This window comes from Epinephelus moara, chromosome 20, assembly GCF_006386435.1.
Source record: "Epinephelus moara isolate mb chromosome 20, YSFRI_EMoa_1.0, whole genome shotgun sequence".
NCBI classification, from domain to species: Eukaryota; Metazoa; Chordata; class Actinopteri; order Perciformes; family Serranidae; genus Epinephelus; species Epinephelus moara.
The window spans coordinates 3,952,026-3,972,198 of NC_065525.1; the positions used below are offsets into that span (position 1 = coordinate 3,952,026).

General features: G+C 42.6%; 1 protein-coding gene across 1 annotated transcript in view; it reads right to left on the minus strand.

The window, feature by feature from the left end:
• The window catches only part of LOC126407378 (anoctamin-1-like), a 131,031-nt gene that overhangs the window by 71,011 nt on the left and 39,847 nt on the right, over window positions 1–20,173 (minus strand). The window contains exons 6-9 of the mRNA XM_050072213.1: window positions 18,332–18,380; window positions 11,833–11,888; window positions 10,660–10,701; window positions 8,524–8,588 (exon numbers count right to left, since the gene is read on the minus strand). Of these exons, the coding sequence (XP_049928170.1) occupies window positions 8,524–8,588; window positions 10,660–10,701; window positions 11,833–11,888; window positions 18,332–18,380 (212 nt within the window). The remainder of the gene's footprint in view (window positions 1–8,523; window positions 8,589–10,659; window positions 10,702–11,832; window positions 11,889–18,331; window positions 18,381–20,173) is intronic.

Genomic DNA, 20,173 nt, shown 5'->3' on the forward strand with positions numbered 1-20,173 from the left:
GAGGGTGCGAGCCGCAGCTTCAGCTGCTCAGGTAGAGAGGCTGTGTAGCCCGGTGTGTTTTTTCGCTGATTCGGTTCTGCAGGTTCTCTGCTGGTACACTGGAGACGGGTATCAAGCAGTTTGTCTCATTCGGGATAGATTGTGCTTTTTTTGGTTCATAGTTTTTGATTAACATGCGACTTATTCGCGTTTAGAGGGAATACATTTCTGTTATAACGGAAACGTGGGCACAGTTATCTAGGCTATACAAAATACACAGACTAACTAACTAACTAACTGATTGACTAACATAAACAACTGAAAATTGAAAAAAAATTTGCTTGCACCGTTAGCTCCGGTAAGGGAAAGCATGAGGGAAAGCGGCTGACCGGAAGTCACGCACAAAAAAACGGAAGTTGATCACTATTTACTTCCGTGTTTGAAAATAAGGTGGATAGCAGTGATCTAGTGTGTTTGTTCCCCTTGTGGTGCAGAATGAATGGGAACAGGACAGCACCTCACATTCCCACTGTCACACCAGTCCTTATTTACTGTAAAGCACATGCCTCCTTCCCATTTCTCGTCAGAGTCCCCGTTCTGTCAGATTGGCACATAGAAAAAGACTCATCTGGCTGAATGGTGCTGTTCAGGATTTATCCATGTTTCAGTTCCTGATAACCAGTTGGAAACTGATGCAGGCACGGATGTCATTGAGTAGTACGGCTGTTCCCATTTTCTTTTCCTCGATTTTTACTGATGTTTACATTTGAATACCCTGACCTGGCCAGCTAGCAGAAGTCCCCAGCAGGAGAATTTACAGAGTGGTGAGTTGTTTTTCTCATCCTGATGAGTGACTTACAGCCACACGCCACCAACGTCCAAAGCAAACCACAAAAGACACCACCAAACTTACAAAATAGACATAAAAGCATAAATTTGGCATAAATTTAGTGGAGCTGACAAAGAGGTGACTGGAAACATCAATCAATATAATATAGTTCCTAAAGTCTTGGCAGAAATAGTGACAGATATGACAAACTCAGTGTTTTTTATCAAAATCTGCTGGTGACCTAATGTCACATCCAAATACTGCCCCCATTGTTCAAGGTGGACACTGCGTTCACACATACAAAGTAGTAGGCAGTCTCTAGAGTGATTTAGAGTGCATAATTTACATACTCCGCTCCAACTGCACAGTTGTGTTCTGACATTGCTGTCATACTACACACAAGGAAGTTTCTTGCACATTTTTCCAAGTACAGGATCCTTCTTTGTAGCCCTTTTTTTAACACTGTGTTAAAAAAAAATCTGCACTGGGAGCAATCCCCACTTCATTAATGGGGTGGAATAGTAAACAACTCTGTGCTTGAGGTTCTACCAGCATTAAAACAAGCTTGATTAGCTCTCGCCTGGTCATTACTTGCATTGTGTCAGAGGACATTTGCAAAGCTTTCCCAACCTGCTTTAATTTTGCCCTGTAGTGTCGCTAGGCACCTTTTAAATCTTTGTATGTGGTACTGGGCTGCAATGGCAAGTCCCATTCACAATGCATAGAAACACTATCACTCTACAGCTTTGGAGTGTGTATGTGCAGGGTTTCCTCCAGGATTTTTTTAAACTGTGGGGGAGGGCTCCGGCGATGATGGAAACTGGATGTTTTTATAAATACACTATTTATTCACTACACAACTGTAGCACAACTATATACACAACTGTAGCCTGGCTGAGAGCACTTTATTTTTCTTGATTTTTTGAAAAAGAGCTCTTAGGCTCTGTCGTATGAGGTGGCCCATTGATGCTGCCTGTTCCTCAGGTCTATCTTCACCTACGCATAAAAACAATTAAAAGTGTGTTGAATACTGTTGATCTTGAATGTGCTCTTACACTGACCAGGTTGTCTGGAGAGGGGGCGTGGTAAACAGGTAGTAGGTGTCGCAAATTAATAAATGGCCCCCCCTTGATGGTGCCACTGGCAAAAAGACGGGGACCTCGACACTTAAGAGGCACATGACGAAGGCTTGCCATGCAAAGAAAGGCAAGAGTCAGCCTTCAATGTCCACGTTCGTATCCTTAAAAAAATGTCGGGTTTAAACCGGGCTCGGGCTCATAATTACAGCTAAAGGGACGGGCCGGGCAGTAGTGCTGCACGATTTGATAAAAATGTGCGATTACGATTTGAATGGACAATATCGCGATTTGCGATTGCGATTACAATATAACACATAAATGGTATCATTAGTCTTCTTGCTTGATTCAGTGTTACACATTATATTAGGGGGGCATTGACCTGACCTGACATAGTTATTGTTATGGACAGTGTAAATAACCATCAACAGACAGACCACAGTCAAACACGCTGCTCAGACAGCAGCGCAGCATGGCACTGTACACACAGTGGAGCGAGCCTGTGTTGCATTCAGGCGTTTTCACGTAAATGACAAATTCCAGCACACCATAGCACAACACAGCAGCATGTCAAGTGGGCCAAACCCGAGCAAAATTGCTCAATTTTTCATTTGTTATTATATAGTTTGTTACGGAGTCCGTGATTTCCCCCTGACACTTACAAATGTTTGCGTAATTGTGCTTGGATGTTGTTTTATGAGGCTCTGGCGGCTTTCAGTTGTCTCTTTGTCTTTAACGTTACACGGCTCGGCTTTCTCTCGCATGTATTCTTCCTACTTTTCTCTGTGCTGTCTCAAGTGCTGATATAGATTGGTCGTGTTACCGCAGGACAACATGACCAACTTTTAAACTTTTACACAGCATGTCTTTCTGTTAAACGCTGCTGTACCTGAATCCAAAGTATCGCCATGTAATAGACGTTGCGTTTTTTTCCACCACCAACTCAGCCTGTTCATGGTCGTGCTCATGCTCTTCTTCAGCGTCTGTGTTGGTCACTCCACACACTACAGGAGAAGTAGTCACATTCACAGGCACACACGTTAACATTTATTTACATTAAATCGCAAATCGCAGCCTTTTATGCGGTTATGTAATCGCACAGCTTACATTGCGATTGCGATTAGATTAATCGTGCAGCCCTACCGGGCAGGGCTCGGACAGAACATGCACAGGCTCGGGTGGGGTCGGGTTGGATTTTTTGGGCCCAATCTAAGCTCTACACAGCACTACCTATCTCTCACCCCTTTTCTCTCCCTCTACTTCGGACTGTCGATTCTTTGCCTCCCCTCCACTCTTGAGCGCGCCGCAGTACAGCCAGACAGGCAGGTGATGACTCCAGTGTTCGTTTTTCAAAATAAAGTTAATTGCAGCGTAGTGTCACATAACATTTCATGATATTTGAATTATAATTTCAAAATCTGATTATGGTAAGTATATGTGCGTAAATATAGGCTATACACACACACACACACACACACACACACACACACGCATATATATATATACACATATATATATCCATTCATACAATATACTTTACACTGTTTTAACATCTGAAGAAAAAAAAAAAAAATCAGCATTCTGAATGCGTGGCGGCTTTTATTTTGCGATCAATTACAAAAATCAATTACATGTAGCAGAAACCCTGATGTGTGAACAGCCTGTTGGGGCATTTGAAGCCCGCAGCCAGCACTCTCAATAGGAGAGCGCGGTATGCGTTGTAGCCATCATTCGCAAACAAATACGTACTATGTTTGAATTGTTGTAAACATGAAACACATAAAACTTACCTCTGACCAATTTAGCTGTGTTATTTTTGAGTAAAACATTCCTCCACACACCACCTGCTCACTACAACCTGTCTTTGGTAAAAAGGTTGTAATTTGAGAATGAGTACTGTTTACACACTCATAAATCAGTACCAAGAAAACATGGACAAATGATTTGCAACAAATTCACCAATGAACAAGAATAGAACAGAAATTGCAGCAATTAACGCAAATTCATTTAATCACCATGAGTTCTGCATGACCTTTAAATTTCGTCCGATCACCACAGCTTCACAGCAAATTTTGCCATATAAAAAGGGTAAAATCTCATTTCAGTGAGAGCTGCGTGCTGTGTATTGATTTGCTCAGCAGGTCTCTCTCTTTCTTTCTTTCTTTCTTTCTTTCTTTCTTTCTTTCTAATCATCATGAGACTACTGCTGCAGGAGTGTGAGCTCTGCACCTGGGAGGACAGAATCACACAAACACACACTGACAGGGCTAACTGTTAGCAATGCAAGGGTAACATTACCCAACGGTTACCAACCGGTTTAACGACAGAGTAGAGCCGTTTCTGTGTCAGTTTGAGATTTATGGTTGGTGTTGGATGTTAAAAGCTACTGTGGGGCTTCGGCCCAAGCAGCATATTATGAGAAGTAGGGATGGGATCACGTTGTGCTGTGTTAAGGTGCTGACACACCAAACTGACATCAAAGAAATAGCGGCAACGAAAGCCAACTGTTGCGTCATCTACGTCGCCCTGTGTCAGTTGCATTTGAACACACTACAAAGACTACATCCGATGGCCAAGTAGCACATACGTTCTGCGCCTGCGTGAGTGGAAATAATGCAAAAGGGGAAACCGGAAGTCCAAGGAATGCATGAGATAAACAAAGTAGCGGAGAGAGAGAGTGGTACATCCTGTCACACCTCCATGGACTATTACATCCAGACGGTCCCGGTAAAGGAATTCCCTCAAGGTATTCTTGAGATGTCACGTTCACAAGAATGAGACAGATGTCACATATACCTTGACCTTTGACCTCTGATCACCAAAATCTAATTAGTTCATTGTTGAGTCCAAGTGGATATGGTGCCGGCGTCTGTAGCTGCCTGTCTGTGCTCTCCCTAACCCACGATTTTAAACTGATTTATTTTAGCTTTGAAGTGACTTTTAAGCTATCTGCTTGGACATCAGTTGTTTTTATTTATCTCCTTTAATCGGATGTTATCTTTTAATCACTGGATGTCCATGCATTAGGGGTTTTAACAGCCAGACACTGCCTGGCCTGCTTGACAGGTGGGAAAACGTCCACCAGCTGACAACACAGCGATACATACATGGCACCCTAATGTGGACCCCCAGCTTGAAAAAGCAGACAAAAAGATTGCTGACCTGAAAGAGAACATTCACCGGCTCTCTGGTGAGCTAAATGACAAATCCTCCATGCTGACCACCCTCCAGGAGGTGGCTCATGAACAGTCGCTCCAGATCACCTCACTCACAGCGGCCCTTCAGGACACGGTGCACTGGGATCCCACTGCTTGGCCTCCACCAAGCTCAACACCGAGTCGCTGGTGGTCCTGGGTGGAGGTGGTCGGCAGGGTAAGAGAGCCCTTGACTGTGCTGCCTCACTTCCGCGCCTCAGCCTGTCAAACAGCTACAGCGCCTTGGCATCGGGCTCCTTCCCCGCCGGCCGGTGCTGATCCAGACGCTCCCTGCTTGGAGGGGTCTGCCTCGGCGTCTAACGGCGCTGTGGCTCCCTCTCCACCGACCAGTGGTACTCCTGCAGCGCTCTGCACGTATGGATCCGCGTCTTCCTCGCTGGCACCTGTTGAGGACCGGAGTGTCTCGGCTGCAGGACCCGACCATCGACTCCCTTCCCGGGCATCGGCTTCCGTGGCGCATCGGAGGTTCCTAAAGGAGGCTGTACTGAGACACTCTGGGGGACTCCTCTCCCACAGCCGGGATGACGATCCTCCTGCCGGGGCCGGGACTGCCGAGTTGCCGTAGCTCCTGCCCCCCCCCCGGTCACGCAGCATGGACCGTCCACCTGCCTCATGTGAGTCCCCCAATCCCCATCCTGTTCCTCTTCGTCCTCTTTTTCCTTTTTCTTCTGTGTTGGTTGGGGACAGTATCATCAGGAATAGTCATTTTTTCAATGCCACAACTCACTGCTTTCCTGGAGCCACAGTCCCTTGACAAACTTCCCGAACTGCTTCATTCAGTCCCTTCCTCCATAAACCGACTAATTTTTCATTTGGGCTATCTCCCGGCAATCAATCAGAGCTGACAAAAATGAATTTTGTTGCTCTTTTTAACCTTTTAAAAAACTGTGGAAAGGTCCCCTGCCAACACTGTCCCGCGGTGCAGAATGCTTCAGCAGGCTCCTTGCCCTCAATTCCTGGACCCAGGCTGCCTGGGTCACTTATGGATTTACTTTTATCGACAATTTTAACTTATTTTGGAACCGGCCCCCGGTCAGGGCTGACGGTCCCCATCCGAGCAGGCTGGGCAGCCGCATGTTAGCAACTGCAGCTGTACAGTAATGGTAAATGGACCTGCATTTGTATAGCGCCTTTCTAGTCATCTAGTGACCACTCAAAGCGCTTTTTACACTACGAGTCACATTCACCCATTCACACACACATTCATACACTGGTGGCCGAGGCTAGTCAGTTTTAACACACTCACACACCGATGGAACAGCCATCGGGAGCAATTTGGGGTTCAGTATCTTGCTCAAGGATACTTCGACATGCAGCCTGGAGGAGCCCGGGATCGAACCGCTGATCTTTCGATTGGTGGACGACCCGCTCTACCTCTGAGCCGCCACAGTGTGCCCCATGTGACAGACAGTTGCGTACATCGGAAGCACACGCCCCCCTGCTTTCCTCCTTGGTTCATCGCCAATCCATTCCCACATCCATATGCATCCCAGTCAGAATCTCAAATAGATTTAATAGACCAGCTTTACCATGGACCAATAGCAACCCAAAAATCTTAGTTCCTGTCACACCTGCTTCACACTCACTACATTGTGACGATGAGCGCACGCTCAGCACAAACATTAACTTGGCCGTGCTGAACGTGCGCTGTCTTTTAAATAAAACTTTTATCATAAATGACTTGATTTTAGATAACAAGTTGGACTGTATTCTTTTAACAGAGACATGGCTTGGCACTGACACACCAGTTATGCTAACCGAGGCTTGCCCACCAAATTTTAATTTTTTATTTTCTACTAGGAAAGGTAAAACAGGAGGAGGCGGAACTGCTTCAGTCACCAAAAATACACTAAACTCTCCTGAAGTTTCTTTTAACAGCTACACATCATTTGAGTACCATGCCTTTGTTTTTAGCAATCCTCCTATTCTTTGTAACACCGTTTACAGACCACCCCACCATTGAATTCTCAGAACTATTATCAATCATACACACCACCTATAACAGAATTTTAATAACTGGTGATTTTAATTTACATGTTGATAATACATCTGATCCAGTGTTCAGAGAATTTTTAAACCTTTTAACCTGCATGGATTTTAAACAACCTGCACACAGCCAACTCACAACAGAGGACACACCCTGGACCTGGTCATAACCTATGGCCTGTCCACTGGTGTGTCCTTGATGTATTCTTGAGATATCACATTCACAAGAATGAGACAGACAAGGTCACAGTTACCTTGACCTTTGACCTATCGCTATCAAAAACTACTCAGTTAATTATTGGGCCCAAGTGAACATTCTTGCAAAACTTGGAAAAATTCCCTCAAGCTGTTCTTGAGATATCGCATTCACAAGAATGAGACGAACGTACGTCCCTACCTATTTATGTGCGGAGGTACAGACGTATGTACAACGGACGGACAACCTGAAAACATAATGCTTCCAGCCACGGCTGTCACCAGCACTGAGTCATAAAAACATTGCAACATGCACTGCTATTTTTTTAGAAGAGCTGCTGTAAAATCAGACATTTCAGGCCACAACAATCACAAAAACAGCCCATGAATCCTGGAGGGACCGTATGAAGTTTAAAATTCCCTAACCTTCTTATCTAAACCCACTATGTGCAGTATTAGAACATTTCTGAATTTGGTGCCATCTAGGTGCAGTATCGAGGATTACACTGTAATATATAATTATGGGTATGTTACAAATTAGTATATGATATACAGGTTTAATATGTAAAGGACAATGTATAATGAGCCGGTGAATACTGGGAAAACCGCTGCGCGTCGGGGTTCTATTCCCCTGTCGGGAGTTATTTTCCCAGTATTCACCGGCTCATTACACATTATCCCGCTTATTACACGGCTAATTATCAGTTAAATAAATAATGTTGTCTGCCTCCGCGAAGTGCATTAAAACCGACCGGATTCGACAACTTTTGGTGAAAGTTTTGTACTCACCCAGGCTTAGTGGACTGAACCGAGGCATAAAACTCGCGTAAAATGTCATTAAGCATGACTGCCGAGTGTGTATTCAAATCCGTATTCTTTTGTTTTTGGCAGAGAAAGTCCGTATTCTTATTCTTCAGCAGCATCCCATTCCTCAAAATCCTTACAGCTACTCTCCAAATAAGTTAAAAGAAATGTTAAAATCAGCCACTTCACTTCAACGCTGGGCTACATAGCAACTGATGACCGTTGGTAATGACCGTTGCTACTAGCAACGGTCATTACCGCTGAATGCCGCGACTGACCAATCAGAATACAGCATTTAATAGAGCCGTGTAATAAGTACAATTTAATGAGCTGGAATTACGGTCCTTGAAAATGAAAGTCCTGGCTGTTAAATAGTAGGGGGACTTTGATATCAGAGCTGTAACCAAGGAAGATTGGCAGTTAAGAAATATGTCCTTACCGTACAAGTCCAATGGGCTGGTACTTGTAGAAAACACTGTAGTTGGCCCACTCTTCATACAACAGCTGTGGAAGACAGTAAACAGTATTTTGTTGCATTGTTTGTCAAGTTTGTTCATGCCTTCCTTTTTCTGTTTCTGTGAACTGTGTTCAGAACCATGCTAGTTGGATAAGCCACTGGATTTACAGTACATATGACAAACACAAATGGCCTGGAGAAGGTTCCCTGTCATTTACATCATTTGACTGGGTATACGTCTTTAACTAAAATCACATGCTGAAAACTTTAAACTGTGCTACCGGCTGTTGATTTAATGTAATTATAAATATGTCATAAATAGTGTATTTGTTGGGGACTATTTTCAGCAGTGGATTAATAAACATGTGGTACGCTAATGAGTATTCTTAGAAGCAGAATGATGTATGTGGGACTGATGTGGTTCACTGATGTGTTTATACTGGTGTTTATAATGGAGTTCTGTGGCACAGAGGAAGAAGATATATCAGGCTTTAAATACACACAACACTTGTTAGTAGGATTAATCACTGTTGGTTTGGATGTTTTTCTTTCACATTTTAAGAAAAATATAAAATGTCACCACAGTTATACTGTTATTATTCAACTATTATGGCAGAATATACAGGGTGAAAGTAAGCTGGTACAGTCTGGTACTACCACTTAAAGATTCAGTGGCGGTAGTACCAGGAAGAGGAGAGAGCGGCTGCCTGCTAAAGCCCACATTCAGAACCAGTCAAGGCCGCACTTTAGGCCAGAAAATAGATCTGCTAGCAATATATGCAGCTTTAAACACCACTTTGTCTGTTTATTAATTGTTTTTAACTCGTTCCGAATTGCTTCTGAACTGTCCGTGCTGTGTTTTGGTCCATGCTCGACGGAGCCGCGCTGTCTGGTCATCTCCCTCTCTCCCCCATCCCCTCCACTGGGAGATATGAGCCCAGCCTTCGAGACGTGCAACACTGTTAAATGTCATTCAGTTCATCAAAAAATATCCCAATTAAAATCAGTAGCATAATAAGCAGATATGTTCCAGGTTATTTTGTTTAATTTCAACAACACAGAGAACAGCTTGAACGTGTGAGCTAACAATCAGGGATTTCACTCTCAGCAGTACGTGACTGCGCATGCGCGTCTACTTCCTGTACTGGGACGTTTGATTTTTCCACAACTGGACCATGGACGTCAAAAAATGCTGTTTGCACCGGGACAGGACAAACAATAAATGAAACCAACGAAATTCCACACATTCTTGTGGTTGGCTCAAACGCTGTCAGCGTGATTTAAATAGTAAATATTTAAATAGTTTATTGCAGACGTTGATCAATGTTTTTTACAACGAAAAATAGGTAAAGAGGAAAAGAGAAAAAGAAAAAAAGAAAAAAATGACATGCATGGTATTAAATGTTCATTAATGTTTCATACATGCCAGCACCCTAAACATTAAAACAAATATTTTACTCTACACGTGAAGTGTTTTTAATTTCTTTCTACTCCATACAGGTACAGTAAAATATTGAAATGTTTTTATTTGTTTGTTTGGTTTTTGAAACACATTTTTAAAAACACATGAAGCGAGGAGAGGTGAACAATATGAAGCAATGAAGGTTTTGGTAATAGTACCTGCAAGAATTTAAAACTACTTTCACCCCTGAGAATATACCAAAACACCTAGAACAGAATAACCTGGACAATAACAGCATTCATCTTCTCAAAGTTTGAAACATGTTTTTATCCCAATTTGTGTATCATCTGTTAACTGTTAAAAATGTCAGCAAGGAAAATAGACTTGAGTATGGAAATTGATTCTGGAGATGGACGGATATAAAGGTAGCAAAGTAGACCTTTGATTTGCAATTATTTGGTCTCACAAGGCTACGGAGGATTCCACGTTAGAAGATAAAAGCATTCATAGAGCACTTATGCACGCCAGCAGCAGGTGATCTACATGGGTTACATAGCAAGAGAAATAAAATCATGCTCAAGCAGGCCCAATTTGTTTGTGTTCCAAGGTGAAAGCTGAAGTGGTGACAAAATAATGTGCATTTGTACATGTGCAAAGCACGACCGACAATCTGTAAAGACTTTTATACTGGTCTCCATTAGAAACAACTGTCTCACCTTTCTGTCATTGGGCTCTGCGCTGTCCTCATTAATATCTCCCTGAAAAAGGAAAGAGAAACACTAAAGCTAGTTACTGTGCACACTGAGACAGGGCTGTAAACCAGATTTAATCATCTGACATGGACTAGTAGGAAGAAATGTTGAGCTACAGTAGTTTTCTAGTGTTGACATCTTTTCACTAGGGGTGGGCGATACAACAAGGTTTTGATCCAATATCAAATAATACAGGGCCAGAATCACCAATATCGATATTGTTATGCTACTTTTTATTGTTTAAAGTGGCTTTTTTATGTGGGAGTGAAAGCAGTGTGTAATAATTTATGAGGCACATAACCAGTCTGCTTAAGTAACAACAACGGATGAGAAATATTACAGTGTGAAAATGTAACATTAACCAGTGATGAAGATCTGATTTGACTAGAATATTTATTTCACTAGGCTACTATATACCTGGTCTGCCAGTGAACTCTGTCTCTGTGTCAGAGGTGTGGATGCTGAGATGTTTCCTTCCTACTTCGGTTGCAGCTCCAAGTTCTCTTTCTCCTGTTTTTTCCTCTTTCATTAAGTCATCACTGCTACTATGTGTTGGATAAAACTAGTCAGGCTTGGACATACTATCTGCATTGAATGTCCGTGGACAGCTACGGTCATGCAGATGTGCACGCTATTGTATTTGCTGTACAATTACGGGTTCGCGTCAGCCCACAGCAGTAAACGGGAGAGCTGGGAGGTGGTCTTACCATCCTCCTATTGCCAACATTGGGTGAAAGTGAAACTAAAAACTGCTGGATCTCAGGTAAGTTGTTTGAGTGCAGGCAATACAAAATCAGCGGAGAGGCAAAGAGTACATTTACTAGATGTGTTCACAACAACGGAATGTTTTTGCAGTTTTACTACTGAAATACAAATATGTACAACATGGAAGAGAGATGCCCTTTTTTAGTATCTATCCTTTTGACGTAAGGATCAATCTTCAAAATTAAATGTAGTATCGAGAGCATTGATATTTCAAGATCAATCAGCCCACCCTTACTTTTCAATTCATCTTCTAGTGATAACACAAATGTGACCGATTGTATAACAGCTTAAAAATACAAGCATATAAACATGACTTGGAACTAGTACCACCTATTATAATAATCTATTAATGCCAGGATTAGTATTACTCACATCATGAAGAGGGTAGGCTGCTGTATAGACACCAGAACCCAGCAGACTGGTGATACCTGCAGAGGGAAAACAAATAGGTGTTAATGTGGGTTCCTTCCTCAGTAGAGTCAATGAGGCTTGTAGCCCTCGGAATTATTTTACATTTAAGTCATGTATGTGTTAAGCTTTGTGAGCTTTGATTTTGTTGACCTATTTCAGCTTATTAAAGATAAGTTGGTATCACAATTCATGCCAGCTAATTAGTGTTACAAAATCCAAATGATGGAAAGCCAAAGATGTGTGCTTTAGGATTAAAAACTTAAGCTAGCCACTGCTCTGCACCATCACCAAAGTTCTGGGGTATAGAAAAGAATACATTATTAACTTACTGCTCTGCAGAGAGGCATTTTACATTCATACTCTGAGCACAGTTGAGCCCTTGGGATGAAGTTAGGTCTTTATTTAGGCAATTTTCATTTTATTGCATGTATTTTTATATATTGTATTTAACTCTGTTAACTCTGTAATTGTGTATTTTTGTGGTACATACAGGGCGTCCTTGAGAAAGAGAGCTCGCTCTCAATGGACCTCTCTGTTAAAATAAAGGTTAAATGAAATGAAATGAAATTTGGTAACTTCTACCTGACTCCCGTAAAGAAAACCTCTGAAAACTGTAGTGGAGGAGGGGGCTCGGCTTAGGCCTGCCTAATGTTACAGCTTAGTCTCGATCATATTATGTTTAAAACCAAAAAGACCTATACGCACTGCATCATATAGGTTAATAAAGCAGCCAAACACTCACTGCAATGAGTCTGTTTACCAACAATCTTGTCAGCAGCAAAAACAACACAACCCACTGGACTATCCAAAATGTTTTGTATTATGGACTGCTATTTGTTGGAAACACCTGTAATGTATACAGGATTTACACTGACAGGGCGCAGTCACTGTATATGATCACAAAGAAGGACAAAATCGACACCTGCAGATATCCTCCATCATACAGGATTTACACATAATTGCAACAACGCTTTCCTCGCCAAGCAACAATATCAAGAAATCAGCTTATATTGTTACTCATTAGCATTTGAAAACACAAACTGCTTCACCTCCACAAGTCCAGATTGTGGATTCAGAATCTTCCATAATTCACACACAAACCCACATACACATACCTGTTAATATGGCTTTTCTGCTCTGTCTCCAGATGATCTTTGTGTCCTGTCTTTGGCTCTCTGAGGGCTGTCTCTCTTTTTCTGTCTCCTCCTTCTTTATTATCTCTACTCTCATTTACTGGTAATAAAAAAAAGGATACAAAACAGCACGGTGGTGTGGTGTGGTGGTTAGCACTGTCGCCTCACAGCAAGCGGGTTCCCGGTTCGATCCCGGGTGTGGGAGCCCTTCTGAGCGGATGCATGTTCTCCCCGTGTCAGCGTGGGTACTCTCCGGGCACTCCAGCTTGAAATGCAGATTGGGGATTAGGTCAATTGATAACTCTAAATTGACTGTAGGTGTGAATGTGAGCGTGAATGGTTGTCTGCGCCATTTGCCGAAGCAACGCCAGCATGCGGCTACAGTGCTCTGTGCTTTTCTCGTGATCCCGCAGACGTTCGGGGTGTTTCCAGTCAGAGTAGCCACTAACAAACTGGGTTTTCTTCGTTGAAAAGAGCATGCAAGCAAAGCATAAAATATTAGGCTACCTGTGGATGGTGAATAGGTGATCCAGTCACAGGAAAGTTTTTCTCCATTTTGTAGACGGCTGTACAGCAGATCGTTTGTGAATGAGCACACTTTACTGCCCAAACCGCCATCACGAGTTGATGCTGGGTATCTGGCGGTTATGGAAGGCTGCAGGTCCACGATCAATAAGAACAGCTCGCGCGTTTTCACTCACTTCACCATCATCTTCTACATCCACTAGCTGCCGGTGCTGTGACTGCAGCTGGCTACCGTTACAGGTTGTGGCGGGCTTCCTGTGGCATCTTCCTCCGGCTCCGGCTCCCGGTTAGCTAGCTTAGCTTGCACGGTGTTCTCCAACTCCAAAGAATCTTCACCTTGATTCTCCTGGCTCCGTTTGAGGAAGAAAGTTTGGATAGAAGGCACACGTTTTTAAAAAAAGTTGCCTCCCCCTCCTCCTTTTCTTTTCTCCTCTTATGTTTGGTACAACCACTTGTTTTGCTCATCTTTCACTCTCTTATCACTGCTATGGCTGACGACAGTCGTGTAGGGGCAGAGGCGGAGCGGCCTGTTACCATGGTTTCCACATTTGCACTTGACCGATTAAATCATTCTATTTAGGTTAAAAAAAATATATATCAGCATGATTTTTATTGGTTATACATGGTGTCATTTATTTGAAATTTGAAGAGGAGGGATTTAGGGGAAAAAACATTACACAGTAGTTTTCTCCCATTCTGGCTGGGCCAATGGCTGCGCCCCTTCCTGTGCCCATAAAGCCCATTGGGTAATCCGGCCATGACTGAAATGCTGAAATTATTTACCAAACTGTCACACAAAGATGACAAGTTAAAGTACAATGACAAAAAAGGCATTACAAAAGACTGTACCCTGCTACACCTAACAGAGTTAGTATATCTAGCATTAAATCTGTACGATGTAGCACAGATGGTCCGTCTTTTGACTAATTTTAAACCAGGTTCATATTTAGTCATTAGAGTAGTATTAAAACAATACAAAAGTGATCTTAAATCTTAAATCTTAAGATCTTAAATCCATCTACTGTAGTATGCACTATGGGGTTATATCAAGGCCTTTACAAATAACTCGCTTAAGAGTGTGACCTTGATTATGTGTAGGCCAAGCAATGTGTTGTATGAGCTCAAAGGCCGACAACATGTCAGCGAACTGGTTAGCAAAATAATCATCAGAGTTATCAACATGAATGTTAAAATCATCAGAAATAAAAATTGAGTCATATTCAACAGTAATTTTGGATAAACGTTCTCCAAATTCAGGTGAAAGACCTTTATTGAGTCTAGGAGGGCAGTAAACTGTGAGCCTTTGACAGGGATATACAGATCTGATTATTAAAACTACATATTCAAATGTAGAAAAATAACCAAGTGTTATGCTTTTACATGATAAAGTATCTGAAAAAAATAGCAGCAACACCTCCACCCCTTCTTGTTAGACCTGGTACAGTGTGAAAATGAAATTTAGACATTGAACCTTCAATCAGCTCCTAACTACCAGTTTCATCAAGCCAGGTCTCAGTGAGTAAAACACAATCAAGTTGATAAGATTTTATAATATTATTAACTATAATATTATTAACAATGAAGATTCTATTAGTAAGGGATCGGACATTGAGAAGAGCCATGTTTAAAGTGTGTGCTGAGTGAGTGGAACTGTTAATTAAGGTTGACAGTTCCACTTACTCAGCACACACTTAGACTATATGAGAGTCAAAGCACACTGTGGCAGGATTCACACAGTTTATAGTTGATGTGTTGGTGGGAGACACAGAAGTCTGGATCGAGTCTTGCCGGAGTGCATATCAGGATGAAAATGCTACTGGATGAAATTTGTGCTGCTTTGTGCCTTTTCTGTTGGTATACACTATCCGCTCTGTACAGGCTTGTTTTAGTCCAGAAGTAATCAAAGTTAGAAGTCATATCCTGCAGCAGAGCAGAAGTTTTTTAACCAGTGATGTAGACTAAAGCGTCAACTAAAATGTTCAAAGCTTTTGGAGAGAGTTGGAATGGGGCCGGACAACAGAAAACATTTACCCAGACTCTCAATTGTATGGCACAGAGACTCAAGGTCTGCATGTGATTTGCTGGAATTTCTAGCCATGACATCATTCATTCCCACATTTGTAAAACAATGTTAACAGTGGGATGCAGGTCAGTGAGAGTCTGAATGAGTTCAATTAAATCGACAACCTTGCCACCGGAGGTACAATGGGTAATAGCACCAGGGAGAGTCAAATACCTAATGACAGAATCACCTACAATCAAAATCTCTGGATTGCTGCTTACCACACCACTGTTGTAGAAGGCTAGTTTTGGTGGAAGCTGACAAGCCGCGCTAAACAGGCTAGCCCAGTTAGCATCAGTGCCAGTAATGCTTGGCAGATCCAGCGGTGCAGCCACCTGGCTGGAGGGACGATGGCCAGGCACGCTAGCTGGAGCTCTAGGTGTTGGGGCAGAAGCTCCATTGCAGAGGAGAGACACACTCGAGGGCACTTGTCAGATGGAGAGGCGTGCCAGTGCTTGAGTAATTGCACGATGATCTGAGCCATTTGGAATAATACCAGCTTTGCAATTCCCTTCAGCACAACCTCTACTCAGCAGCGGTGAAGGTGACATTGGTACATCAGCCAGAGGAGCAAAGAAGTTACACAGCTCCAAAATGGTGGAATCATCCTGGGAATCATAGAGGGGAAGGGAGCGTCTATTATTGCTGTCAACCAAGAGGCCCACATGGAACAGCCAGGTCGACCGAGTGTTTTACCTCAGTTGGTAGACTGGTCAGCTCGGGGTACTCTAACGAGGATAGCCAAGAGCAGAGGTCAGCCTGACACTGGAGAAGGACCGAAATGAGAGATCTGACCTGATCTTAGAGATGAATGCATATGTACTTACACTTCGAGAGTTACCCCCACTTTCTCCAGGGATTACACCAGTTAGGAGGTAGGCATCCAGGGATAGTGGGGAGTAAAAGATTAAAATTCCATAAAAGTGCTAGAAGCTTGAAATCCTCAGTGAGGAAGCGACAGGCACAAACTAGCCACCAGGCTAAAAACAAACCAGGCAAACTTGCAGCATCCTAGTTCAGTCTCTTAAGTCCACAAGCCCACAACTGGAGTGAGTACTGTCCGTACATTCAGCATGGGAATAGGAGAGTAAAATCCAAAGGCAGAATTCCTAAAAATCCTTGACAGGAATTGCAATTGGCTAGCCTAGCCACCAGGCTAAAAACAAACCTAGCTAAGCTAGCAGCAATCGAGGCAGTCCAGTTTCCAGCTGACAGCTACTGATCCAAAGACCAAATTATTGGCAGAGCTGCAGGTGGACATAGACAACACCGGCTTATGCACATTAAGGAAGATTTTAGACATCAAGTAATTTTTCAGCCTTATTGACTTACCATAGCTTAGTAAAGAACAACCCAACATACTTGGTTAACCAGTGACACAGGGTGAACTTTTAATTGCCCCAAATAACAGAGCACCTGGACCCAGTGGTTTCCCTGCTGAGTTCTATAAGCAGTCCATTCTAGCAACAGTCTTCAAACACTAATAACGGAAATGAAAGCAAATTCAAGACTTCCAGCAAACATGAACACAGCCACAATTTCACTCCTCCTAAAGGCTGACAAAGACCCAACTTTCCTATCAACTTACCTTCCCATTTCTCTCATCAGCGTGGATATAGAAATTAATTCACGGGACAGAAAAAGTCACTACATCCATAATCCATTCAGATCAGACTCAGGTTCATAAAAGGTAGTTACTCCTCTGTAACACACACACAGCATTAATTTAATGCATTGTTCATCACTATAACCAACACATTCTCACTCTGACCTCATTGCATATCGACATTTGTTCATGGACTTTCCCCGTAAATATACAATGTGAAACATACCCTGGGTGCGTTGGTTGTTGACGTTCTGGGACGCCATTTCAATTTCTGCTTGTTACATGCATTGTCTGTTTTCAAAATATACTTCTGTTTTCACAGGAAATGTACAGTTTGTATGCAGTCTCTTTCAAAAGAAAAGCACTACGTCGGTACAACACTGCAAACTGACGTTTTTTTCCTTCAGTGACAAATGCGCGTGGTTATGTTTTGCCAACACACCCGTGGATTTAGGCAACAAAAGCATGTGGTTGAGTTTAGGAACATAGAACAGCGTTTGGCTTTAGGATCTTACAGGAAGCAAACATCACACTCCCAGGTGTAGGTGGCTGTTGGACCCATTTATCACTCTTCACGCCCACCATACTTGGACTTCCGCAGTGTTAACTTTCGTTGTTGTCCTGCTACATCCATGTGTCATGCTGATGTGAAAGGGCAGCTTTTATTGTCCTTGCCTGATGCCGGAAGTCACTGGCCAAGTGCTAGATTTCAATGACTTCAGAGTGAGACTGGGTTGCTGTTATAGTCAGGGACCATCATAGCCACCCTGGATGCCAAAAAAGCCTTTGGTAGAGACAAATTTGGCTTTGAGGAATCATTTATCAACTGCATCAAGATTCTGTAGCTACACATCACCTTTAACCACTTTCATCAACAATGGGCAAACACCACAAAGCTTCACGCTGCACAGGGGGCAAGGGTGTTGGATCAACCTACCACTATCCATCATGGACAGAATAGCTACTGTTGAAATAACATAACTTTCTAAATTTATTTTCTGTGATTTCAACTTAACCCACACCCATCTGGTTCAAATCACTAGACTCGATCATTTTAAAAACAAGACAAGACATTGAGTATTAAACTGGTCAGTCAACACAAGGCCTCTGAGAGAGACAGAGATCCAGACTTACCCATGCTGTACTTGGCCTTGCATTTTGTTCTTTTTAGTATTTCAAAGACCTGAAAGGCAATAAAAAACAGAAGAACTAAACTTAATTTGCAATGCAACAGAAGAAAATATTCATAAAAAACATTCAAGAGTGACTTAGGGTGCTTTCACATCTGTAGTTGGGTTAATTTGGTCGCACCAGAGGGAAAAAATGATACATCATTGCATTTCAGTTTTCATTCGGTGTCTGTTTTCACTGACTTTTTACAAATGAACCAAGAGGAGTAAACATGAAGTTCTACCGACTGACAGGTAACTCGTTACTTGGACAGTTTTTCCTGCATCATCAGTACCCATGTATGGCAATTAAACTCTGGTAACTGACAAAGGTTTCTGCAGCAGCACTTTAATGGTTCTAAAGTTAATATCTCCTTTTTTATTTTCACAAAGAGCTCATGGAAAAATAAGTGATTGTAAACATTATTAATAGGCTATTATTAGACTGCAAATCAGTCACGTTATGAATAATGACTAACGTAGAGACAGGATGAAAAGAAGGCGTCTTGTACAGTAATGATTCAGGGTTTAATACTGTGGCATCACTGTCACACACTTTTTAATGGACATAGTGAACCGACAAGGTAAACAGCCAGAAACAATGATGGCAGTTATCACAGCCCTTAACCAGGGAAAATACCCTCACTGCTGTGCACAGTGTTACCATGGTTACATGTATGCATTAGCATAAATAGGTTATGGGATAAACATGGCCTTTATCAGGATCACTTATGAGATCGCGGACAGATATCAGGATCAGCAGATGGATTTATTATTGGTTTAGCTGTTGAAATCCTGCTAAAATCACATCTGCTATCATAAAATCCTGTGGTTGGTTTGTTTTCATTCACAACACGAACAACCCGCACCAGAGTCCATTTGGAAGCGGACTGAGATCCACCTTGTTCAACAGCCTTGTTTTGTTGTTTGGTCCACACCAGGGTTCGACTGACAACTGTAACACCAGCCCAAATAAACTGTACTAACCACGCAAACTGACCTGAGTTTGTTTTAACTGGACTAAAGAGGTTAGGTCTGAAAGCACCCTTATAGACACCACAATAAAACAATGATAAAGCACCTATCTGTAATAGCAATAATAAACTTAACCAAATACATGGTGGTTTCTGTTCAAAACTTGAGCCTAAGTGGTTCAGACAGTTGAGAGTGCATGACCTCTGTGGGACTTAGAGTAAAAGCTAATATTTTATATAAATACCATAAATGCATACATATTCAGGGATGGCTAAACAACCTATACAATACCATACTGTCCATTGTGACTGTCTGTGCACTCGTTTGTTGGCTGAAATGTGATAAATGGTGAAGTGCTATGCCATGACAGAGGTGATAACCCCTCCCCTCATCATGAACAACAAACAGTTGCCATGCGGTGCTCAGTTTCCTTTTCAGCTTTGGTGATTGTTCAACAGCCAGTTTCCCCCAGAACAGTTGTTAGGCCAGGTGGCAAGTATCTTTTGATGGGGCCTGGAGGCCTGACTGCCAATTGTCTTTTCTGCTGGGGGCCAGCAACAGACTTTGTTTTGATTTTGATGCTATTTAATTCGGCCGCTTGTACTCGCGATCTCGTTCTTTCGATCACTACCCAGAGCTCGTGACCATAGGTGAGGGCTGGAACGTAGATCGACCGGTAAATCGAGAGCTTCACTTTCTGGCTAAGCTCCCTTTTCACCACAACGGACCGGTTAAGCGCCCGCATCACTGCTGACGCCACTCCAATCCGCCTGTCAATCTCCCGCTCCATCCTACCCTCACTCGTGAACAAGATCCCGAGATACTTAAACTC